Consider the following 26,338-nt stretch of genomic DNA (forward strand, 5'->3'; position numbering starts at 1 on the left):
GACAAGTTTGGTCGAATTCAAATGAAATCACCCAGGTATAAGTATTTGAAGATCGACGATGGACGTCCATCGTCTCGAGGTAATGTAACGTAATAACATTATATAAATAATAAACTTGTTGAAGGACTGAACGACTGAATTTTTCAATTAATGGTTTGTAATATGGCGGTAGCCTATTGTACTTACTGTTGATGAAGAGCAATATGAGGTGACGGGGGGATGATTAAAGGATGAGGCTCTATAAGGACGACGACATTAGTGGGTGTCGAACCACAACGTACAGTGCCAGACTTGTTTCACGTATCGTGTACCCAAAGACTTTCTTCACCCGCATCAGAATATGGTAGAATCAATGAGGATGCTGCTTTACAACTGTACGTGGAACAGGAAAATAGTTGCAGAATAGGAGGGACGGATTTCTAGCAGCATTCCCTGATTGACTACTTGGAACAAATGGCCTCGTTGACGTGAAGTGTCCCCGTTCCAAAAGATTCTTGAAGCATACTTAAACCGCAAAGGAGTATGAGGCGAAAAATAAGAAAAAGGAGCCTGGTGTGAAAGGTCCAAATCACCACCATAGCTTATACTATCAAATACAAGGGCAGTTACACAATGCACAAAGAGAGTTTTGTGATTTAGTTATATTTACACTCAAGGGCACTGATATCCAACGTATTCTGAGAGATGACACCTACTGGTCAACCAACATAGAGCCTTTTCTACTCAAGTTTTACATGGAAGGCCCGACTTCCGCTGAAATTCCTTACGTAGACAAGTGGTCCGACCGAATAAACTGCAATTACTCCCGATCTGGGAAGCTCTCGATATTCGTTCGTAAGCCATAGTATCATGAGATCGAGGGGTGTGGCTCTTCGTCCGCCGAATATTACTTCGGCGGGATTTTTACCGTGTAAGATGAGACCGTCGCGTGCTGCTGGAACAACAACCTGGCGATTCTTCACTGAACTGCTTCTTCCGTAAGCTTCAAGAGGGCTTTTTTTTTTGTTTGTTTCCCACACCATCTGTTCTGCATGCCCGTTAGTTGCAGGTTGGTATGGTGCACTAACGTGATGCCTGATGCCGTTTTTTTTTTTTATATATATATAAAAACTTGTTTATTTTGTTTGAAGCAAGATTTGGCGCGTTATCAGAGAAAAGTGTTTTCGGTAGGGCAAAAGAAGTTAAAAGAGACCGTAGAACGTCAATGACGTGTTTGGACGTCGTGGCAGGCATCGTGTAAACTTCCAGCCACTTAGAGTACGCATCGCCCATGACTCCGCAGATGCGGATACGTTTCGCCACCCACCGATTGAATAGTAGATCGTTTTCAGTTACTGTTCATGATGGCGTTGGACTCAAGGAAGACTTCGAGTCTTTCCAGAAAGTTAGCCCAGGTGCCAGGACTTTTGTCGAAAGCGGTAAGTGTTCGAAACGTCGACAACGTCGGTAGCCACGTGTTGTGCTTGACACTGGACACTTACCATTCGCTGAGAAGAAAGTTGCTTGTTCGTCTGCCACGAGTCGTCCGATATCAGGTCATCACCGCAACACCATCTCCCGACAAAAACGCATGTCCATAATTAGACACGAGGAAGATACATAGAAAGGGGGGACGGACAACGTTGTCCGTCCCCCCTTTCTATGTATCTTCCTCGTGTCTAATTACCGTTACCAACACGCTCGTTTTGTACTTAGCATGTCCATAGTTAGCAATCACGTGAACTTATAAATTCCCGAACACTCATAACTTGCCGTCGCTAAACGCCGGTCATTCATAGCGTCTTTATTGCAAATAAACGTCTTCCTATTTCTTCTGATGGTTTTCATCATATTCCTCCTAAGCTGTACTTACAACATTAGAGAGTTTTAGTAGATCGTTCCGATACCTCAGACAGCCCCGATAACGAAACTATGCATGCGCAAGGGAGGCGGTGGCGGAGTATCGGGTATCGTTATCGGAGTCATGGGAACGATCTACTAAAACTCTCTATTATGTGTGTCGGTACTTCCGAAAATATTGCAATGGCGTTTGTTTTCTGGGAACTATAATGTAACAACCTTTACAACATCTTCCGGACCCCGTGAAACACAATATTTCGTGTCGTTATTTTAGTCGTCATTAAAATGATGAGGTAAGTACCGTAAATCGCGAAGCAGTTTACTTGACGTCCGCTTCCGCTGGTGCCTTGGAAGATTGAGTCTACTGAGCGTGCATTCCTGCAGAAGTTTTCATTGATAGAATATTAACACGTCAATCAACAATTGATTCCTTCTCGGTAAGATTTATTGCGAAAGCCCGTTACAACCGCCGAACCGCATCTCCCTATATCAGAGAACAATTTATAGCCAGCCTGACTTTCTCGCATACATCCGTTTGCTGGGCCACGCTACTTGAGCTAGCTGAGCACAGCTGGCAGTGGCGCGAGCAAGGCCACGAGGGGAACGTGATGGTGCTCGAGCCATCCCTATGTGAACCAATGTTTCGGCCACCCCACGGGTGCGTGTCGCCATCTATTGGTTGAACTAACGCCTTGTTCAAAATGGCTGCCGTGGGACCGCAGCCTTAAGAAAAGCGGGACAAGGTACTCCCGCAAAGCCCTCCTCTATTTTTACTTTATTAGAGCGAACGCTGGAGAGGAGACGAGGAGGGACTTACCACCTCTTTAGCGTTCGCTCCGCTAAAGTGGAAAGAGAGCAGGGCTTTACGGGAGGGCATTGCCCCGCTTTTCTATACCTGCAACAGGTGGTGGCATATTGGGTGGCTCTACATCCAGGTCTTCAGGGAGTTCGCCGAGTTCTCGACCATCGTCAACTACGACTACGAAGAGGAGCATCCGCTCCCTTTTCCCGACGTGACGGTGTGCAGTGTGAATCCCCTGAGGAAGTCCGCCCTGTGCGCCGAAACCTTTCCGGGCAATCTGGCGCTGCCGCAGGAAATTCGACGGCGGGTGTGCAACGACACACCACTCTTCTTGAACGTGAGTGCGCGCTGTGAAACGGCGTCTCAAAAGCTGGCTCACAGACCTGTCCCTGGCCGTGATTGACTGTGCTGCGGCAATAAGCCCCTTTCGAAATACTGCCCTCTGTTCGCAGCTGTGGAATGCCTGCACAATGACGGACTAAAACCGCAACGTCACGGCACACTTGATGCGTTTTCTTGGATTAGAAGGCAAGAGCACACCCACAGAAAAATGTGATAAGCACAGTGACGTTACACGTTCCATGCTGTTTCATTGGCTCGTCGGCTCCAATCATTGGCAGTGCTCCGACTTCCGCTACCTTATGAAATGACTTGATGTCAGCTTTTCCGCCATTGTGCAGTGGCTCTGACCTTCTGAAAGTCGGCACGTGACTTTCGAAGGTGCCTATAGAATTAAAGAGGCCTTGCAACAATATTCGCTTAAATTTTTTTTTTTCACTTTACACGAGCCTACTGACCCTAGTGGGGCCCAAGTACACTCGCACGCAACGCCACTGACCAAGAAACTTCGTTGCGGTGTCATTTCAAGGGCAAAAAGCGAGCGTCTTCTTTCAATCTCTTCCTCGCAAGACTTGGTGACGTAGCTCGGGGATCGCAGTATCCTTCAGTGACGATATTTGAATACTCCTCATAGATTGGACCCGAGAATTGCGTGAGCACTCGATTTGGTCGCGTGATAATCAACAGCTCGACAAACAGTAGTGGCCGGTGTCTAATCGCTGCAATGACGACAATAGCCAAACCATAACAATGTCTGGAACTCGGCGCGCGTCCCTTGCCTTGTCAACCCCAGCGCGTGGCTATGATCAACATTGCTCGGGTATGAAAGGCTCCATATCACGCGGCCACTTGTTCTGGCTGCGAGCTGAGGGGGTGAACGCAGAGCCTTTTATACTGGGAGAGTTCGGCGGGTGGGAGGAGCTTACGGCCCGCTAGGTCTAGCGGACTCAGCGGGCGCCGCTTCCGCCATGATGTGCCTCCCGGCGAGTGGGTCCCCATTGACATGCGATGTATACGCGTGTAGGTTTTGCCGTTTGCGCTTTTGTTGGCGTAAGGAGAAAGTCGAAAAATCAAGCATTTTGTTACGTTAATCATACGTTAATCATAAACTTACCTCGCACAATCGAGAACTCGGCTTCCAGTCAGCCCTTCTTGGTTTGGTTTCCCAGATCTTGTGCCTTGCGCGGTTTTCTTTTCCTTGCGGGAACCGGTACATCCTGAACCCCTTTTTCGCGTTGTTCGAGCACCCAACGGCACTGCAGCCCCCCCCCCCCCATTTCTTTTTCATCTAACGTCTGGCAGAGCGCAGCGCAGAACGATCATTTTCATCGTCGTCTCTCGCTCCATGGACTCTAGCGAGCCGACGGCCGGCTCGAGTCAGTAGGGCAAACGGGTTTTATCAGCCGCCACCAGCCTTACACCAACAAGGGTGAAGCTTGCAATTTAAGGTTATAATTATAATGCTATTAAATGCAAAGGTGCAATCAAGCTAGACGGCAAGGCACATCATGGCGGATGCGCACAGTTGCCAGACTGTTTGATCAGTGCTGCCAGACTGGCGGCTGGATCAAAGAACCGCCGAACTCTCCCAGTATAAAAGGCTCTGGGTGAACGCTGCTGGTCTTTCTTTAATCTTTTTTTCTGCGACTTCTATCGCGTGTGGTGGAAAACGAACGCGTTTCATAGGTCTTTAACAGCAGGGATTCGTTCTAAGCGGTTTTTGCACGATGTACAAAAATTCATGCATAGCACCTTTAATAGCGTAATATAGAGAAAAAGGTCTCGTGTATTTCGGTCATATCAAACGGTGTGGGCATAGACGTGGATATTGGAGGTTCCGATGGATTATTATTGCTGGAGGAAGGCGTCGCCTTAAAGGTCTGTGTCTGGTGTGCTTTTACAGCGGAGCTTTTGAGGGCTAGTTTCCCCGAGATGGTGTCCGTCAGCAAACAAATGATGACACAGAACTCTGGACAGCTACCACAATCTATGAACGGCGGCGGCAACTAGACAACCGGCTTGCCGGTTGTCTGGTTGCTGACGTAGCTCATTTATGGCGGCAACTTTTCGAGCCTTTCCGCTCTGGATTGCCGACTCGCGGCCGACCATTACTTCATTCCCACCATAGTACAGCTTCGCGGGTCTTCCTTCTTCACCAGAGTGGAAAGGCTGAAAGTTCTTTTTCTTTTTTTAGCCTAATTTGTACGAAATCATCGGCGTCGCGAACTGTATGAAAATAAATAAGCTTGATGAGCACTCGAACAACTTCAACTCGCTGCAGCAAGACAAACTCGCTTAATTTAACCTATTTAACTTTAATTTAACTTAATTTAACTGCTTTCCTTCTCCCCTTTTCTCTCGTTCTTTTCCTCGGTACCACGTCGATGCCAGTGCTTACGATTTGATGTGTTCTGCTCCCGCCCTTCGCCGCCTGGATACGACCTCTCTATGCGCTTAGGAAGAAAGACCACGCTAGCGCCATTTCTCAGATAACCATGGAACACTTCCGGTCGGCGTATATTTCCTCACATTTTACTCATCAACTCTTTCACCTTGGGCTTGAAATAAATTCAACAATGTTAGAAGGACCCTATCCTCATAGATAGTGCGTAGACTTCATCCCGTAAATATAATGCGAACCTTTCAGTCTATTTTGAGGCCAGAAACGCTCAAGTTATATTCAAGCTCACCAGGGGTTTCCCCAAAAATTGAAATTAGGGGGGTTTCAAAATTTTTAGGGGGGGGGGGGGGGGGGGTGGGGGTTTCGGGGGAGGGGGATTGAGAATAGAGGAGTCGTCGCGAATTCAGAAAAAAAATGAAAGCCGTTTACAACTTCCTGTAACGCCGAATTAGAGCACAGCTCTTGAGGAGAGAAGGGTACTGGAGGGTGACGTGTTCTCGGGGGGGGGGGGGGGGGGGGGGGGGTCACGTGATTTGGGGGGTCACGTGACTGTAGAGAGTTTTAGTAGATCGTTCCCATGTCTCCGATAACGATACCCGATACTCGGCCACCGCCTTCCTTGCGCATGCATAGTATCGTTATCGGGGCTATCGGAGGTATCGGAACGATCTACTAAAACTCTCTTGTAGCTCACTGGCCCTACCTCGTTTCGATGCCGCGCAACACGTTGCCGTGGAACGCGAGGATTCGTAGCGCAGCCCGATGCAGTCAAACGCAAGTGTGTTCTGATCCAGCCTTCAAAGCCATTTTGAGACTTCCGGTGGTGAATAATCACACAAGCTAACGCTACACCCCCTTGATATAGTGCTAGCTTCCGTCATATTTTACAGGTTATACGGCAACCGCGACAAACACAACAGAGCCCATTTTTCGGAGGAATGGCGGGTCCAGATCCTCTTGCTGCTATTAGCGACGAGGGCGGCCAAAAGCGTTCGCTGTGGTCGCAATTCGTGATTGGCCAGACACTCGCTGCGGCGTCTTTACCTGGAACAATTTGTCTTTCATCGACGGACATTGGCGCAGTATCAGAGTATCAACCGCGCGTGACGACGTAAGGATGTGACGACACCAGGCTTCCACCGTTATTTTTACACACACCATCGAACTTGTGCTTTTCAAATCATAAGTAGTCAGATTAAAACTCACGACGTCACGACGAGAGAAACTTCTGGGTGTGACATCACAAACAATAAAAAAGCGCGCCTCAAAAAAAAAAAAAAAAAAAAAAAATCTTGAAGCTGATATACATTTTTGTTTGACCCCAAGCCGGAGCGCAACCGACGGTATGCGGAGAGCAAGTCGTCTGCTCCTTGTGGTGACGTCAGAACGACGCCGAGCTCTGATTGGTTGATAGAAAAAAATAGTGGGTAGATATCTCAATGCTATGTGCTTTGAGGTCTACCCACTATTTTCTTTTTAATCGGCAAATAAATGCTCGTCGTCCTTTTGAGCCCTGATCTCATCGCAACTCCTGGGCAAGGAGCAGACGACTTGACAATCAGTAGCCAAACGTATTAAAATAACTAATGCACGCATGGAAGACTACAGGAAAACATTCAAGGTTTTGTTGGCCCTGCTGCAAAACTTGTCTTAATTTTTTTTTATTTAGTCTTTGATACGTACATTAGCTATTTAAGTTAAATCACTCAGCTACTAAGCCGCTCGTAAAATTGTCAGTTCGACTTCAGCAGACTGAACGTCGCAATATAGTTTTCGGGTGTTATATACAGACACAGGATGCGAGTACTACACCCCCGATTTCTGAGAGGGTACGTTCTTCGATCGGGATTTGATCGTCAGCTTTCTTATCGGAGTATGCCACACTCTGATCGGCTGCGCAGCCTTCATAAAATGATTGCGGTGTTCCACGGGTATACGTATTCGACGAAAAAGACCCAACATTTTCTTTTCAAACATTCTCCACGGGTTTCAAGCTCACTGCATCTTCGTGAGAAATAGCCACATTTTGCGGCAATGACACAAAAAAAAACGCAAAAAAATAGTTAGTTAAACGTACACCATGACTGGAATTAAATCGTCTGCTGACTTATTCTTTCGCTGCAGCCCAACCGGGACGACGAGAATCTTCTGCAAAAACTACGGATTTGGATGGCCCGGCTCAAGAAGAACAACTTCACGAACCTGCGTCGACTTTCGAACGAATTCGACAAGACCGTACTCGACTGTTCGTACGCGCAGAAGGACTGCACAAACGAAAAGTATGCCTTTTTTTTTTTTTTTTTTTTTTTCTTTTACACTTTTTAGATACAAATTTTCAGCTATAATTTTGGTAGCAGAAGTGCGGAGGGAGGAATGGGGGGTAATTGGTAGTGTTCCGTGATAGCCGATAAACCCCTAAAATTAACCTATGAAAGACTTTTATCGAAATCGGGGGATACCGAAAAATCCTGAATTGAAGCTATCCTCGAATGAGAAAAGACCTGAGCTTCGCCGGAATTGAATTCTTAATTTACAGTATTATTTTACGTTAATCCGGAACAGAGACCCTGTCTTTCTCCGCAGAACGTTTTTCCTCTTTATCCTTTTTTTTTTTTTTTTTTTTTTTTGATGGGGGAAATTACGTTTTTTATTTGATTTTTTTTTTCTCATGTGTACCGGGACCTTTGTTTTCACAGTTTGCGGGTCACACGCATGTGCTATGACCTTCCTATACCCTATTTGTTTTCTCCAACTTAAGTCCTTATAAATACCCCATTTTTTGCCCGACACGAAAAATTGCCTCGCAATTTCACCGAGTCTGTGAGAAAACGTGTCTTGATTATTCAGAAAAATATGCTTTAATGAGACGTTTCTTCGGTTTTTGCAAATGTTTTCCTAAGGAATCCATCATGGTGCAAAACTCCAATGGCTTTGGCGCCGACAGATCTTGCGTAGTTTGAACGGCTGGACGAGCACAGCCTGGGGGTCTTCTCCTTTGAATAGGGAGGGGTGACTGCCGCCATTCATCGTCGTGGAAACCCCTCGAGACAGCGGAGACAGCCGCCTCTGCTATCTTGGCGAATCCGGTATCTCGGTACCTCACGGGCAGCCCTCTCCCTCGTCGGAGCGCAACAGCGCCAGCGTCAACAGCGCGATGCGCATCCGTTCTCTGAGACCGGGTAGAAGCTCGCAAAGAAGCTTATATAAAAGTATTATGAGTATACTTTGTCATTTTCAAACTCACTCACATCCGGTCATAATGAACGATCTAGAAAACTCAAATCCTTGTCTGTGGTCCGCACCACGTAAAGTGTCGACTTTGAAGCATGTCCGGAGAATACGGCACAAAGATTTCAATGGAGAGTTTGAGGGGATAACTGGTGCCCCTTCACGAAACCTGAGACGGCAAAGTTCAGACACAGAAAGCTCAACCAGAATCACAATGTTAGGACGATCAATCTTGAATGATTACCATCTGCTGGCTTTAATCCCATGTCTTCCTCGGCGGCTTTCAGGTTTTTTGGCAGGAGGCTGACCTACCGCTACGGAATCTGCTTCTGCTTCCACTGCAACATCACCGATCCAGAAATGGAGCCTTTCTTCGACTACCACTCAACCTCAAGCCCGAACCAGGGTAACGGCCACAATTTTTAAATAAGTTTACTCTCCCTACGGCTTATAAGACATATTTGGTAAGCCCCTTCTGAGACACGATATACATGATACCGCTGTGGAGCGATCAAAAGTTCGGGACTTTTCGTTTCACCCTCAGTTGACCTGCATTTTGCTCTCAGTGACTTATAGTCTATTGGAGAAGAAAATACAGCGCTAGTCCAGTCATGTGTTTCTTCTTCCCCCAGTCCCAGTTTTCTAGACTGCTCCTAAATCGTGAGAATATTTCCACGTGCATGGCCGAGAGGCAACGCTGCTCCGTACTTTTAGAAGATTCGCATTCACTCTTACCATGTTCGAGGGTCGAACATTCTAAGCCAAGTTTTCGAGATACCGAGTGTAATAGCTAAGGCCAGCACGGCCTTGCCGACTCACTCTCGCTAACCCACACGTCCACGATCCTGCTGCTTTCTCGACGCTCGTTCTTTTTTCTTTTTTTTCTGGCACAAGTTTGCTTATTAAATTTTTATTTTGTTCTAAGCATTTTGATCCGTTTCCATCCGCGACAAGATTATAGAAGGTGTTTCGCCAGTTTGTGCGAGACTTAAAAGCTGGTCCACGCCACGCGTGTCAAGCCAACACAATATTCTTCACAGCCTTATTGAGGAAGTCCAGATAGGTATATATATATATATATATATATATATATATAGCGATGTGCCAAACTGGTTGGTAAACAGAGATTAATTAGCTAACTTTTGTCGACATACCCTCCGATACAAAAGCCTTAGAGTGTGTCGAGAAACATCCCAATGTGTCGATTTCATCAAGATTGCTTCGGCCGTGTATTTTTTTTTTTTTTTTTTTTAACTTTCAAAATAGCACGCAAGATATGATTTTTAAAAATTGCATGCGACATAGGGCCGGTTGCACCAACGTCGCTTACCTTAACCCAAAGCGGCTCTTTCCTAAATCGGCCTAGCGTCCTAAACCGAGCTCGGATAAGGGCGGGTTTAAATTCCGATTGCACCAACGTTAACCCGGCTTTACAGACGCGCCCCTTGCTAAACGCTGGATTTGCCTAGGGAATGTAGGGACACACAGAGCGAACTAGGGAACGCTCAGAGGGACGAATGCGATTGGAGGTGAGGAATCCCGTGATGTAAACAAAAAAACCTGCTGTAGTCGGTGTATGCTTTTCGCTGTATTTCTTCGGTGAATAAGGAATTAAAGGTCTCCAAATTCAATCATTCTTTCGCTTAACTTTCAAAAACAGGTGTCAACGCTTTAAAAAAACACGGATGCTCTTCACATCTGTGATTGTGTGTTTAATATCGGTTGATAACAGAATATTTTGACAGTGACAGTAGTTTTCGTGCTCACATTTTGAGGTGAAGGAGCCATCGGGGGCCCCAAATCTCACCGAACGTGAGAAGGACGCTCTACTTGCTACATCGCTGAAGACAGAACATCATCGAAAATAAGTAGGCAGGTAAGATGACTACTAAAATCAAGTCATGCCTGAGACCGATGAAGTTCAAAACAGTGACGAACTCGCCACGGCAGCTGCGAAAATGCCCGGAAATCGTCGAATAGAAGTCGTCGAGTTGTCGTCACCACGAATAGAATTAGTTGTCGTCGCCACGAATGAAAGCTATAAAGCAATATTACAGTGGCTTAAAGAGGGTAGTGTAACGAACGAAACCGGAGAAGCGGCACAGCGTTGGAAGACGGCCGCGGGTGGCGCTGGCGCTTGCAGCACCGTCGTTCCGGCTATGGCTCCGGCTTGGCCGCTTGGTCAGCTTGGCTCCGACCAGCTCCGGCCGATTCCCAGCTGTCGACTACACTGTCATCTGCTAGTTTCACATTTTTTATTCACCTTCAAACACAAATCATGTCGTTGGAAGTTCACTGGAAACAAATAACTGCTTTTGATGTATTCATATTAGTTATGAAGCGTGTTAGGGTGCCTCCATCTGCCGGCCGATTGAGGCACCCAACGGAGCTGCGGATCGAAGCGCCACCTACATCGCCTTTAAAGGAGCGGCCGTTCCCGATGCATGGTGGAGGCTACGCGATAACCACACTACCCCCTTTAAGCCAATGTAGCAATATATTCGTAAAAACCGCGATCACCAGAAAAGTTACGGTTATGGAACGATACAGTTTTCTGAAGCCAAGATTCTACTCGCGAGACAAGAAAAATTCACCGAAGATTGTCTCAAAACTCAGAAAACGAAAGAAATTGACTTTTCGCTGTTTTATAATTTAAAAGCGCCGCAATCTGATGCAAATGGCAGAAGTGTCGACAATCAGCTTATCGCCGAGATCATGTACGGCCACTATTCAACGCGCTGATCGGATTGAAGGATATATGCGTTGCGAGTAGAAATAAACAAGGTGGTAAATAACAATACGTTACAGTTATACGAAAATCAGTTGAGTAAGTACATACGAATAAGCTCGTTGACAGAATAACCAACGGGAAGACACACGTGAGCCCCACAGCTCCGTACATATCTCGGTTAGGGCTAACACGCACTGAAAGTGGAGAGCCAACTTGAAAACAATGGTCGATAAACACTTCACGCCACAATATTTTGCATCCTTGTCACAATCGAAGGTCATTCTGTCGAGACTCCCACGCTGTTGTAGCCTAAAACACTTTGCACAACCAATTTCGTCCACCGCGTCGACCGTTACAAACCAGCCGCCAGGTTTTAAATCCAGGATTAAGAAACAACCAAAAGCAAAGCGCCCAATGTTGAGCGCTTACGATAAGCGTAGTTTAGTGGTAGGTTTAGCGATAAGCGATTTTGGTGCAACCGAACGAAACCGAAACTTAGCTTAGGTTTCCGGCTAAGCTCCGCTTTGCGCTAAGCGGCGTTGGTGCAACCGGCCCTAGTGTACCACAGTCCATTTCACTCTTGGTTGAACCGCTATCGGAACTACGATCTGATGAAGTCAATCAAGAAGTGAATCGTATCAACGGCGCTCGCCGTCTTTGTGTGTTTTATATCCCCGACTACAGCAATCATTTATGAAGAAAAGCGCAGGATCATGGTTTAGTCGGGGATAGGAAACGCACAAAGACCACGAGCGCCGTTGTGACGATTCACTTTTGGCACTGTAGCGTTGGCTGCGGTCGGATTTAAAGTGGCACTGAACCAGTTTCTGCGATAGTGTATTTATGGTCATAACCCAGTCTATGGAATCTAAGCATCCTCCACCTCCCCCCCCCCCCCCCCCCCCTGCCCCCAGAAAAAAAATCGTTCAGCCTTCCCACTCTTGTGAAGAAGGAAGACCAGCGGAGCTGTACTCGATACACTGTGTGCTTCTTCTTCGTCGTCGTCTGTTTTTCGCGCTGCTTCCTACGATGAATTCCCACCAACGCGCTCCATTATTCATTCTTCTATTATAACTGGAAAGGTTGGCGCCATCTACGAGCGACGGAGGTAACCATACTGGTTGTGTGCTTGCCGCCGTCGCTTATAGAGGGCGGTAGCTGTCCAGGCAGGTTTGTGTCGACATACCGGACACGATCCTGGGGAACCTATCTTAACAGCTCCGCTTTAAAAAAATATCGAATTTTACATTTATGCCTGACTGATTTCTCTATGAAGATCGGTATCAAAGATCGCTTAGCTCGCAGTATTTAGTTGCACGAAAGCAAGGACGTTAGAAGTACTAGGAGGGGGCACGTTGCAATATTGGTGAAGCCTAGTCATAAAAAGTTTAAACGATATTGTGGCCAACGTGACCGTAGATCTCTCTGGCAATTGGTGCGCGTGACATGTCACGTGTGAGGTGGATGGTTGATTGTAGAAGGACTCCTTTCAGGCTTGCGCGCGCTCCGTCCGGTACGTTTTTGTCAGATCAAAGGCTAGACTGCGGTGTAGCCTAGTACCCCATAGCTAGACGAAGGCTAGCTGCGGTCACGTGATGTGGTCCCGTTGGCCTGGTAAGTGGAGAGAGAAAGGAGGAAAATGAGAAAGAGGCGAGGCATCAAGGGAGCATGGCTTGTGGAGGCTACGCTGCTGGCGTCCATGCCCTCTCCTACTCTTTTATCCTCCTTGCACGAAAGCCCTTTTGAATCAGGGTGGTCATCCTCGAGGAGGCGTCGCAGGTGCAGTCTGGAAATGTTTAGAAATTAAAAATCAAGGTTCGCCGTCAGTGGGACGTGCACGCCAAAGTGCCCGGATTTCAAACAATATGGCGCCCTATTGATTGCAGACCGGTGGCGTCGCTGCATTTCCATAGGAGTTAAGCATCTTGCTTTTTTTACTTTTTCCTGATGTAAGTTCGCTCTTTGCAAACTTTATAGAACAATGCACCACTTGTGGGCCACGCTGCACAAAATCGTAGCGCGATAGGCTAAGAAACCGAATTTTGCGGTTGAATTGTGCACAGACCGAATGTAAACCCGGAAATTGCCAACGCAAGAAGGCACAGAACCCATTGTCGATTTCGAACTTTGAAGCGGAGAGAACAAAAAAGATGAGAACTCCAGATTCACCAGCTCTTCCTGAAGCACAAGACTGCCATTCATTCGAGCGCGTCAGAAGAACAACTCTTCAGCCGTCGCCGGAGATATATTCTCAATAAAATGGGAAAACACAACTGATGAAAACTTCGAAGCAGGTGCCATGACCACTGAAAGTGGTCATGGCACCTGCTTCATGGCACCTGCACCAGGTGCCATGACCACTGAAAAAAAAAACAATAAATCGTGAAACAAAATCAGTTGTGTATTTAGTCGTCGAACTAACGAGAAAAGCAACTTGCTACTTTTGAGATAAAGCAACGCGTTCCTTTTGAGAATCGGTAACGAGTAACGCATTCAGTTACTTTTTGAGCGAGTAACGAGTAACGGTACTTGGTTACTTTTTGGGGGTAACGTGTACATGTCTGAGTACGCTATACTAAGCCCGCGATGTGGCTCTACTCCTCTGTAGTCCACCAGGCGCGAGAATTTGCGTATCGCTAGAGCGGCAGCACTGGTCCCACTTCATAACGTGGCGCTTCGCCGCCATCACAACTTTCGCATTCAGTCGCAGAAACGGCGGCGCTGGCCCCACTGTCTGGTAGATCTGGTCGAACTCTGGTGACTCCACTGCCTGTATTCTTTGCCGCTGCTGCCTGTTCTCGGCGTTTTTTGCGAGGCCCAGCGTTTCGTCAAAGTTTTGTCCTGCTCTTCCGCTGGGTTGTAGACGTGGGTACTGATTGAAGATATGTTCTATGTCCTCGTCTCCAAGGCCGTACAGACTGCATTCTGGCTCCTCCCCGAAGAGCTCGTGCCCCCTTCTCTGTGTCAACAGAGCGCCGGGCCCGGCCTGGAAGAAGAGAGCGCTTGATCTGTCCCCCCGGTAGTCTTGGCAGGGAGCTGGTGCGATACTTTGTTACCAGTATCTGACGAGTGATTTTTTTTTTCTCATAACTCCTCGTTAGAGACGAGTACCGTGTGATCTGGGATTTTGTAATCTTTGTCCACTGTCTCTCCCTACTGGCCAGGTGCTTTTGCGTCTCCGCACCAGATTTCGAATCTATGGCCGTCATTTACTTCATCCACCTAGATTCCTCGGTACCGAATGTGTTAATAGTGCGATTTTGCCTTACGGATGTCGTGGGTCGGCCAGCCCATCTCTCCTGTTATGCTGCGTTGGCTGTACAGCAGTTGGCGCCCTAGAGCCACCTTCCAATCTCATTTTGGTGTCTCTTGAAGAGTTTCAGGTGGTCTGGCCCAACTACCGCTGCGTCATTCGTGTATGTTATTGCTGGGACTGCCATATATTTCCACCGTGTTCTTCCCACAGCGTATTGGTTGTTCGAATGTCTCGCGAAGTGCCATAATTTTTCCTTCAGTTTACTGGATTTCGCAACTACCGCTTTTTCATGCTTGGCCAAATAATCCTTTTTTTTTTTTTGGTGGGCGGGGGGGGGGGCGTTTGGTGTTTAGGTGTGTGTATGTGAATTTCCAGAAGAACAGCGAGTTATCACCCTCCCCGAGGAATACCCTGACTACAGAGCAGGCGACCCGTTTTTCCCCGCGTCAGATTGCGGTGACCACGAACCGTACGGAGGTCACCGGACGTCCGTGAAAAATATAAAGGAGGCATAGAACGATCTACTCTGTGCACTTTTCATCCCCGATTTCCAGGACCCCAAGGCCGAAGGACGTTTGTGTGAAAGATAACAACAAAATAAAACTTCGCGTCAAAAAAGAAAAAAAAAAGTTTTTAAAAGAAAAAAAAAGTACAAACAAGTACAACGCATTGACGGACCGCGAGGTTGTGGAACACCTCGCGGTCCGCTTGCCATAGGACGGTTGTCTTCGACCCATAGCTCCAAGGTGAATTTGCCACGTGCGAAAACACGGAGACCTACCCACCGAGAACCAGGAAAGCGAGACACGCACACTGACGCCTCGGCGTGCAGAATGAACCAGGATACGGGCGCGGAATACGGCCGCGGAAGAACACCTTGCACAGTGCCGATCCGGCCGATCGCCGAACGGACGATTTCGGATATCGTGGACAGCGAGCGCCACATCACGGGAGAGAGAGGTACCTTAAAAACATTGAAAAGAAGCACCCAGACCTTGGTTCTTTATATTCGCTGTAGTTACGGAACAGATTGACTTACACGAATAATTTCAATATTATTCGATTCCGTAATAAATTTAGAAGACATTAAGCGAAATACTTTTTTTTGTTTGCATTTAGATAATTTTGCACATTCGCTCCGAACGCAAGAGTGCCGAATTAGCCGATTTTGAGCACTTTCATGATTTTATAAGAATATAATTAGACTTATAATAAAACATCTGTCCCGCTTAATATCGCGATAATGCCTCAATGTCTTTAAAGCCGAAATTTTCAAGAAGATCCGCGCAGCCGTTATTATGTGAGAATTTTTCTAAGTTGGCGAAAAACCACATGTATTCTCTATGGGGCTCTGAGGTGCTGTTCTCTAATATAAAAGCTAATTGTCTCTGCAACATTGAATGTCTTTCACTGTGTCTCGGTCATGTTGAATTTAAAACCCTCCCTTTAATTGGGCTGCCTCCGCACAGATGTTCAGTCAGTATGTCCTGTACATCAGCTCTCGCTTCGGCAAACAGCACCAAGTCGTCTGCGAAAGCGAGGCATGAGATCTCAGTATATCTTTGGTCTCCCTCCATGGTGGCAGTTGCGAAGCCGAGCCCGGGGCCTTTTTCCTCCAGCTCGGTGATTAGGCTATTGATGTAGATGTTCAAAAGAGGTCGGCGACAATAAGCGTCCCTGTCTCACTTCGGTTTCTATTTTGATTTCCTCTTATCTGTAAGGGCGAAAATTGTAGAAAGCTGTAGAGTTTCTGTACGGATGTTCTAGTAGTTTTATGCTCAGTTTCCAGTTTATTTTGAGTCCATTTTCTCCTCAGTTTCTCGTGGGGAACAGCGCCGTAAGGTTTTTCGAGGTTCAAAATGGTCAGAAGTAATTCGGATTTGTCATAATTTTTATTTCTGTGACCTGGCTTCGTATAAATATATTGTCACTGGTTCCTCGGTGCGTTCTGAAATTCGTGCTTCTCCCAGGACGTTGGTACTTTCGCAAATGTCTTGTAGACTTCTACTAAGTATGCTCGTGAACAGCTTGCAGGTATTGCTTACAATTTATATGGGTTTGCATGAGTTCAAATCTGCCGGGTCTTTCCTTTTTCCTTCGTACATTAGCTCAATATTTCCTTGCTTCCAGGATGATGGAATTTCTTGCTTCTTTATGGCGTCATATAAGCATAGTTCTCTAGCGCCTTCGTTTTGAGAGCTTTGAGGAATTCATTTGGGATATCATCTCTGCCCGATGCCTTCTGGCTTTTTAGTCTTTTCACTTGTCTGTTCAATTACACTTTAGTTATAAAGTTAGTCATAGACATCTGGTTTTTCATGTGTATGGTCTGGACGTTTGCTTCTTTTGTTTGCCGTCGCAGTTCATTTTGCTGGTTCCTGATGTTCTGTCAGCCAGGCTTCCATTTTCCTTCCCGTCTTCAGAATGTGCGATTTTTTTTTAATATGTTCTTTTGCTTTGCGGTCTTTTTCGGTTGCATTGAGATTATCCCTGACAGCAGATGGCGTCATCAGACGAGGAGAACGGCTTCCCTGCTTCTCCTCGTCCGATGGTGCCATCCGGCGATAGTTCCGACTCCCGAGGTAATCGATATTTTATACGGATTTTAAAAGAGAAATTGGTCGCGCAGGAATGTAACCTTCGATTTTTTATTATGCTCAGCTAGGGTCAATAGATTGAGATATAAGCGTAAATAGCCTATCGCAGAAAGTGGTTTAGTTCCTCTTTAATATGAAACGGAGTATAAGATCGCAATTCGCTGGAGGGTAGCCACGTGGGAGCGCTGGTGTTCTTTGTCTCCGTCGTATACGTGAGCCTGTTCGCAACTCGATTGTTTCAGGACTCGAGCTTATCTTGGATCCTCAGCTCGACGAGTACCTGCCTATATCGACGGAGGTGGGGTTCGTGGTCATGGTTCACGGGCACGGGTTTCGTGAAAACGTGATCAGCGACTCTGACTTCGTGGAGCCAGGCTACGTCACGTACATTGGCCTGCACATGGTAAACCATCTTATGGCGATACAGGGCTCCTTAAGCGTTTTAGAGCGCAGCTCTTATGGCGCGTTCACAATGGAAGCGGAGCCGTAAACACGAAGCGGATACGTGTATTCTCAACCGCAAAGCGGCAACCAATTGCAACGCTACGCTGACGTGACGTCGGTGGCTTTCGAAACAAGAGTGCACCACTTGCTGGTGAGGCCTTCAAGGCGCTGAAGTCCTAGCGTTGCAGCAGACAAATCAACGAATAAACGCAATGTTCACGTTCGTCACTTGAATCTGTCGCGAAATGAGTTGACTTGAATCTAAACGGGCTTCGCCGGTGATTTGCGTCGGGTAAGAGCTTGTTTATTATTCAGGCTGGCAAAGCCCGTTGCTCGCTGCCTTGTTAGTCTTAGCCTGTAGAAGGTCGGAACCTGCCCCTGATCGACCGAAATGACAGCTTTTGTACCCACTAAGAGAGTCGCGTGAACTACCGAAAGCTTTCGACACCGTGCATCCCCACCACGAAGGCCGATAGAGACGTCGTGAGCCGAATTGTGAAGCCAACACACTACCGCGGTGCTGGCACGGTATCTGCGCTAGCTCGACCTGTAACGCATACTACTACCAAAACGAATAAAGGGAACCTACTTAAGAAATAAAGTATACCTACCAGACGATGCACAGGTAATCCATACGGCGTTTATTTGAGCTTAATATCAAACAAACAGTACATGCGAGTGACCAGAGGAGAGTCCGCCACCGACGAAGCCACAAAAGGCTAGCGCCGAACATATTCCCCGCATTTCGTTCTACCAGTGCTGCTCACTACTCCGAAAATTATAAAAGCGAACGACAAGGGAGGGAAACTGGCCCTTTGTCCCAAAAACCAAGTAAGCTATTCATGCGGGAAGGGTTCACTTCGAAGAAAGGGTCGGGGGCATCCCCTTCTTAGTCAGCATGGGCGCAGCTAGCTGGGCTTTGCTTGTGGGCGAAGTCGAGGGAATCGCAGGCCGGTTTTGCGGGTTCATGTCTCCTTTTCGCTGCCTGAACTCGTGATGCGTGCGAAAAGCCTGAAGAAAAACTTTCAGTTTCAGAGTATCAAAATAGCTCAATTTCGGCTCTGGATCGCGGATTAAACTGGATTTTGGATTGTAAAACATGGTGGCCAAGCGCAACTGTGCCAGTCTCAAAAGATCGTGCGTGATCGCCGAAAAACCGCCAACCGCGTCTCGATGTGTCTGAACAGGATCGCTCGCGAACCATATTCGCTTCGCAAACGCAAATCAACCGCCAGTGTGAATGCGCCACTGGGCGCTCTTTCGCGTGTTTTGCGGCGTCGCCGTCGCCGCCGGCGTAACCGGAAGAGGGGAGGGGAGGGTGCGCAGGAGGGGGACACGGAAGAGGAGGTGGAAGGGAGGAGAGGAGGAGAGAGTACTTAGGAAGAAGAGAGGGTACGGAGGAGGAGGTATATTGCAAAATCAAAATACCTCAAGAGCTGCGCTCTAATTCTGCGTTAAAGAGATTTGGAAACGTTTTAGATATATCTCCTCAGTCAGGTCCGAACATCACAATGCAAAGACCGGCGTAAAAAGGAACTCCAAGATGCAAATATTAATGTCTACGCCACACAGGCCAAAACAAAAACAATTCACGTGCACATTGTTTGGTTTAGATTCAAGTTTCACACTTCACAGAATTATACTCTACACCAGGGGTCTATAACACGCGGCCGCGGGCCCGCGACTCGCCGGGATGCGGCCCTCAGACAACCGTCTGCGAGCACCCATTCCCATGTCTCGAGCGCTAGAAATGGCATGCGCTATAGATATCTCATGTCGCTTAATCATTTCTATTGGACGGCTCTGCTCTTATAACGTATCACATAGTTTATACTATTGTGTTTTTATTTGGCTTATGTTTCATTTTAATCTTTACTGCCCAGCTTTCTTCGCTCAAGGACGGACCTCGGCTGCACGGACTCTTGCTCAGCAGGAGAATAGATAAACCGACGAGTTCGAGATTCTCGCCTTCAAATATTATCACCATCAAAAATACGAGCTTTTTTCCCTTCAAGCTGCTGCGATACAAGCCGTTAGTAACGTAAAATCTGTGTTATGAATTATTTTTTTTCGGGACATGCTGAGCTGAAATAATTCCCGAGTGAATAGGGCAACGAGAAAGATAGCGTGCTTGATCTCTTGACGTGTTAAAAAGGGCAGCACGTTGGCGGGGTGGTGCCATTTTAATTCGTGTTATTATATCAGGTAAGGGCCCAAATTAGTTCAATAAAAAAATCAAAGCTGAAGATGTCTGTGCCAAACTGCGAGTTTACAAAAAGCAAAGAGCACGAGGTCCCTTAATAAAATCTCTCAACCCTCCCCCGAAAGGTCAAGGGCCTTACGTTGCCCCTCGACCTTTTTGGAGTGGGCTATATGCCCCCCCCCCCCCTTTCCAACTTGAATGAGTTTGAGACCACTGCTTTACACACTTACATTTTATACCCTTGAAGGTGTAAATCAGCCTGTCACAGAAATAACACCCTAGGGGTGTTAGTTCTGTGCTCACCAGCATCCTTAGGATGCTGGTGAACACCTGTAAAAAAGGTTGCTGGCATTCCTAGCAGCCTACCTAGGGATCTCTTGCGGTGGAAAAAAACCCTGTAAACTTTTTCGCGGACACCTTGTACATTTAAGCTTAAGGGGGAATGTCTTCCCGAGTAAAAACCATTGGTGCATACAATAATTATTCAAGATCGTCATAATAATTACCTTGGATAAAGCGGGCATCAGTGCGGAAAACACCCTTCATAAGCGTGTTCATCTCAGTTTCCCGTAGCACCCTTTCCACACATTTTTTACTTCTTCTAACAATGAACAGTGCTTGATGCCACAGAGCCTTATTTTACAATTAAAAATAGTGCTTTACGTCGAAATACGGGAGCCGTGGTTGACAGTTTCTGAAATAGCGTTTCTACACCACTGAGTACGTAAAATTTCTTAGTCTGCATAAGAACCAGCAGGCCCGATAGACAGCACACAGCGCCTTGTCTGTGTCCTCCTAGTGGTCCAGGAGTTCTCTGCGCTGATGACTCTTTTAGAGCGCAGCGTTTAGTCACCCGTTCCTGCATATAGCGGCGTCAGCGTCGGCGTCACCACCACAAGCGGGAACCTGCGCCTAGGAGTCCCATAATGCAACACTGCGCGCGTTGCATTATGGGACGTCACGTACCTATACACCAATTTGACTTCCCCGCTAAATTTAGCGGAGAAACTGAATTGGTATGTAGGTCTGTGACGTCCCATAATGCAACGCTACGCGCGTTGTATTATGAGACGTCACAGGGCACGGCTTCACAAAATGAGGCTTGACGCCCCTCGCCGCCCTCAAACAGGCCCCCCAACGTATCTTCCTCCTCCTCTCTTGCCTATTCGCGACTCGAACGAACTATAGGGGGCGCGCTGGTCATGCAAAATGGCGGACAAAAGGAGGTGGTTTTCGTCGTTTAGTACGCGGGCCACCATAAATTTCTTACACTGCAGTTTAAAATCGGTGGTGCATATGAAAGCAAAGCGATCTTTCGACGGTGGAAACCTCCTTCTAGTCAGTATATAGGAATGACACGGTGGAATCATGAAAATAATTACTGGAAATGATGTTTCTTTCTACGCTGCCTACGAGAACCAAGCAGCGATAGCAGACGACAGAGTCGAAACGACCTTCTCTCTTGAGCTTCTCGGCGTTGCCGCTACGCGGCGTCGGATTTCGCCGGAGTCGCCATAGACCCCATAGACCTTTGCAAGACTGAGAGCACTCTGGCCGTCGCCATGTTGCGACTGGGGCGACCCCTATCAACCAGAAATTTCTTCCACCCGGTGGAACTGTGGAAACCCGGTCAGCACGACGCCCCACCTGCATTGCGCATTCCGAGTTCGCCAGCTCTTCTTGAAAGTTTTTACTTTATTAGCCTGTCCAGGATGCTTACTCTTTTTCGGTTATCTTTCTGTGTGAAAACCAGGGAATACCAGGGCTCGTAGCCTGCTAGGCCTTCGAAAAAAAAAAAAACGAACGAAGAGAGCGAACGTCAAGTGGCCCGCGATGTTTTTTGAAATTATTTTGGTTGAGATAATCTCCGAAAAACCTTCCCGGCTATGTTTCCAAACTTCGCGAAAAATAGCTGATAGAGTCGTTTCCAGAGTATGGGGATCGAACGTGAACGAACGTGTCGGAATTGACACGTTCGTTCATTTGCTTTGGTGCTGAGCCAAAAAAAAAAAAAAAAAAAAAAATAAGCAGCTCTCTTCAAAACGTGCCCCAAAACAAGCCGAATTCCGTCTGATCGTCGTGAAGCGACTATCGTCGACACTGTATATTGGATATGCTGCGTCATTTGAGACATTTCTCAAATCCTATTCGGATAATGCGCCACCGTGCGGTACGTACAATATGTTGTTCGATTGATAAGATCGTTGAATTTGATGTTGCGAGCTGGGAATACCGATGAAGTTCGGCTATCCTGTGTGTTCAAATATTTTTGACAGTTAAGACCTTTGTAGATTGACAAGACTGAGCGTATGGTGCCGTAAAAAACAAAACAAAAAATGAAACAAACATTTCAGTTGAATTTGTTCTGTCGCGCACGGACTAACAAAAATAGCTTTCATTTGTTTGTTTTTGCTCCCATAAAAATTATAATGCTTCCTTAAAAACCTCGAGAAATTCTATTCACCATAGACCACAAAAGAAAAAATTAAACGCGACAATTTAGCCGTTACTAGCTTCCGAAATCGCGCCGATGAGCAGGCTGCCACAGCCCACTGACGAGGAAACCCGCAGCCCAGCGCAGTCGGGCAATATTGACGTACTCTCAAAACCAGTAGCGCGCGCTGTAAATCACTTCGTCTGAGGCTGCCGTGGTGTAACCACCGCCGCCAATCAGGGCCTCTCGCCACCCACAAACAGGGCACCCACCGTACCATCGTCCTCCTCTTTCTCCTACTCTGAAAACAAACAAAAAATTTAAAATATCAATAGTATACATTTTTCTCTCAAACTCTTTACCACGGTATATTCCAAAATCAATATGCCTCAAGAGCTGCGCTCTAATTTCGCATCACAGAAAAATGTAAAAGCATTTAATTTTTTTTTTTCTTTTTAAGGAAAACATTAGAAATTGTACAATAAATTGGGAGGCAATGTTTGTCTGCCAACACCAGTGTCATTCCTTAGGTTAGGTCCGCGAAGCTGATTTGATGGTCTTGACCCAATCGAAGGAGGCACAACAAAGGCTGCCCTAGACGCGTTAAATACTTGTTCTTTTCAACATTTTTTTTTTTTTTCACTTTATATTTGCTGATCGGATACTGCGTAGTGTAACGCTTGATTTGGTCGAAGAATAGCTAGTTTTGTGGACGGACAAGGGTCGGTGTCTGTCGCTTCACTGCAACGGTACCGTAGTTATTGACCAAGAAAAAAGAAAAAAAGATCTAATTTGCATTTTTTTGTTTTGGTGACAAAAACAGATACAATGTGAACAGGTTTATGAACAAGCTTGGTTCCGTCACAGCTGGTGGCAGCCTTTTGAAAATGTCTTGGCGAGCCGCTTTGTCCCGAACCGTTTGCTCAACGTCCATGCGTTCTAGAGCTGTCCACAAGATAATACCCCCGTGAAAAATTGTTACCTGAATTTCGTAAACACGGGTTAGGTAAAGTTACAAGTCGATTACTGACACGACCAATTTCGGTCGTGTCAGTAATCGTGTTTAGAAAAAAAACACAAGAGTCCGTCCCCTTGTCAAGCTTTAGAGTCCTGCCGGAAATCAAACCTCTGAAAGTAATACTTAATGCATCCTTGTCTCGGGTACGTGGGGTAGGCCTCCGTGTCCTTCAAGTAGACAGATGTAACCGTTAAACTATTTTCCTGCGCGACCCTTTTCAAAATCCCGTCAGTCAAGCAACCTTGGCGGTCCCTATTTCTTGGGCGTGCGACGTCACTGGATCGGAGTGCTCACCGAACGCTAACGCGGCGCTCAATTCCAGCACCAGCTGAGCCAATACCACGTAAAGGACAAGGCCTGGGCAGGACGTCATTGTTAATGGATCACTGACCTACCCCAATTGGCAGACGTGTCCAAACAATGACGGACTCTGCTATTGGTGCAGCAGGTATGCACCAGATGGCTCGCACTTTGCAAAATAATATAATAATAATAATAAAGGCAGATAAGTCTGATATTAGGAATTATCGTCTCATAACCGTGACACCAGTTATTTACAAGTTGGTAATGCAGATTATAAAGAACAGACTGGAGGAATGGGTAGATTGCGAGGGCATACTAGGCGAGTTACAGAACGGGTTTCGAAAACAAAGAAGGTTAGAGGACAATTTATTTTCTGTAACACAGTGTATAGAAATAGCACAAAAAGGAAACAGACAGCTCTGGCTGGCATTTCTGGATATTACGGGTGCCTACGACAATGTGAACCAAAGGAACCTGTGGTACATAGTGGAGAGCTTAAACCTAGACGGACTAACAGCAATATTAAGGAATATTTACAAAGATAATAAGGTGATTATAACATGGGAAGGAAAGACAACGAGGAAAATAGAGATAAGACGAGGCCTTAGGCAGGGATGCCCGTTATCGCCTTTGCTGTTTATGTTGTATCTGAGAGGATTGGAGGATAGACTAGAGAAGAGTGGGCTTGGATTCGACCTTTCGTACAGTAAGCTAGGCCAAAAAATTCAGCAACCTTCACCGGGATTGATGTATGCGGATGATATCGTACTAATGGCTAACAGCAGGACAGAGTTGCAGGAATTAATTAGCATCGGAGGTAGAGAAGGAGAAGAATTAAGTTTAGAATTCAGTAGTGAAAAATCAGCAGTCACAATTTTTAACGATGATGAAGTTGAGAGGCTGAAGATACAGAATATTACAGTTGAGAGAGCTGGTAAATACAAGTATCTAGGAGTATGGATATGTGATGGTGCAGAATATCTCTGTGAGCATGAAAAGTATATAATAGGTAATGGCAACAGGAATGCAGCTGTAATGAAAAATAGAGAACTTTGGAATTACAACAGGTATGAGGTGGTGAGAGAGATTCGGAAAGGGGTCATGGGGTCATGGTGCCTGGCTTGACTTTTGGAAACGCAGTGCTATGCATGAAATCCGAAGTGCATGCAAGACTAGAAATAAAACAGCGTGGAGTAGATAGGCTGGCTTTGGGGGCACATTGCAAAACGCCAAACCAGGGAGTACAAGGAGACATGGGATGGGCGTCATTTGAGAGCAGGGAAGCTGTGAGCAAGATAGAATTTGAGTTTCGGTTGAGGCAAATGGATGGGGAGCAATGGGCACGAAAGGTTTTCAGCTATTTATACATGAAGAGTATAGACAGAAAGTGGGAGACAGCGCACTAGGAAATTAAGAGGAAAGCTTTTAGGCTATAATGGAGTTACGGAAGAGCGGGTCTCAGTTAAGAAGAAAGTTAAGGCCACAGAAAGAGATCGGTGGCTAGAGGGAATGCAGACAAAGACGGCTCTGGAAAGCTATAGATTAAACAAAACAGTTATTGCCAAAGAAAGCATTTATGACAATTCTAGGGAAAGCTCATTGCTGTTTGAGGCGAGGACGGGTGTTCTGCGAACCAGAACATACAAAGCGAAGTACCAGGAAATGGATACAGCGTGCACTGCTTGTGGAGAAAAGGACGAGACGGCTGAGCACTTGATACTCTACTGTAAAGGGCTTCACCCTATGCCTACCGAAGACAACATAGATTTCATCAAGTCATTGGGTTTTAGAGACAGCGAAGGAAGGGTGGGTTTCAAGACAGTAGAAATTACCAAGCAAAGATTAAGTGAATGGTGGCAGAAAGCGAGAGAAAACTATGTATTTTCTTATAAACTGATGGCAAGGGGGTTTCATAGCCTCACTTTCTTATCGGTGCAGAGTGAATATAGATTTCACATTTAAATATTCTAAGCTTAAATGGTAAAACAAAATGGCTAGGTGGCGTAAGCTACCGCCCGATCCAAAAGGCTCAGCCGGATTCAACCATCCATCCATCCAATATGTTATTACGCGGACTATAAAAAAAAAGATTACGTAGGGATCAAAATGAATCTTTCTTGGCACTGAATAGATTCCCAAAGACTGAAGCTTCCTTCGAGAATTGGGAGCAAGATGAATCTGTAACTGCGTCAATATTTTCCCCGTAGAATAAGCGCACTGGCCTGCCGGAACCCTACCAGAAACCTTGCAGGAGTGACTACCCACGCCATTTGAGGAAGTGGGTTCGCAACATGACCAAGTACACAAAAGAGGTAATTATCCAAGTATTGATTTCTCGAAACGTTGAACCACTGCCACACCGCGATAACAGAGTTCTTACCTGCCGTTCTCACGCAGAGGGCAGCTACCTGCTAAGGCGTTTTTCTTCTTTGTTGTAAATGAAAGCTGTGCGCAGAGTGAGGCTGTAGTCACCGGCAAGCTGTGAACGGCAGGAAGGAGCTGCAGTTGTCCTGCCTGCAGCGCGAGCTTCCTGCCTTCGACAAGGCTTCGGCGTCAGGTGCATCCGAGCACGCGCTCGCACAGCCAAAGCACGGCGGAAGGCATGAAGCGAGTGCTGAAGATCGGGCGTTCAAAAGACACCAGCTGCCGTCGCAAGAGTCTTGAACCCCTGAGGAGAAAAAAAAAATGTTTGTTTGTTTTTGAAACAATTTGATTGGGACACGTGTGTCAAAAAATTAATTCC

General features: G+C 46.5%; 1 protein-coding gene across 1 annotated transcript; it reads left to right on the forward strand.

Moving 5' to 3' along the window:
• Nucleotides 1-2,743: 2,743 nt before the first annotated feature.
• Nucleotides 2,744-26,010, forward strand: LOC120841642 (acid-sensing ion channel 4-B-like; the record flags this gene model as incomplete). Its single annotated transcript, XM_040212578.2, has 6 exons — nucleotides 2,744-2,978; nucleotides 7,506-7,660; nucleotides 8,897-9,015; nucleotides 17,436-17,596; nucleotides 25,803-25,907; nucleotides 25,993-26,010. Coding segments are annotated over 6 exons (793 nt in total), but the record flags the coding sequence as incomplete, so codon positions are not given.
• Nucleotides 26,011-26,338: the final 328 nt, after the last annotated feature.

This window comes from Ixodes scapularis, unplaced genomic scaffold, assembly GCF_016920785.2.
Source record: "Ixodes scapularis isolate PalLabHiFi unplaced genomic scaffold, ASM1692078v2 PGA_scaffold49__6_contigs__length_1374808, whole genome shotgun sequence".
Classification (NCBI taxonomy): Eukaryota; Metazoa; Arthropoda; class Arachnida; order Ixodida; family Ixodidae; genus Ixodes; species Ixodes scapularis.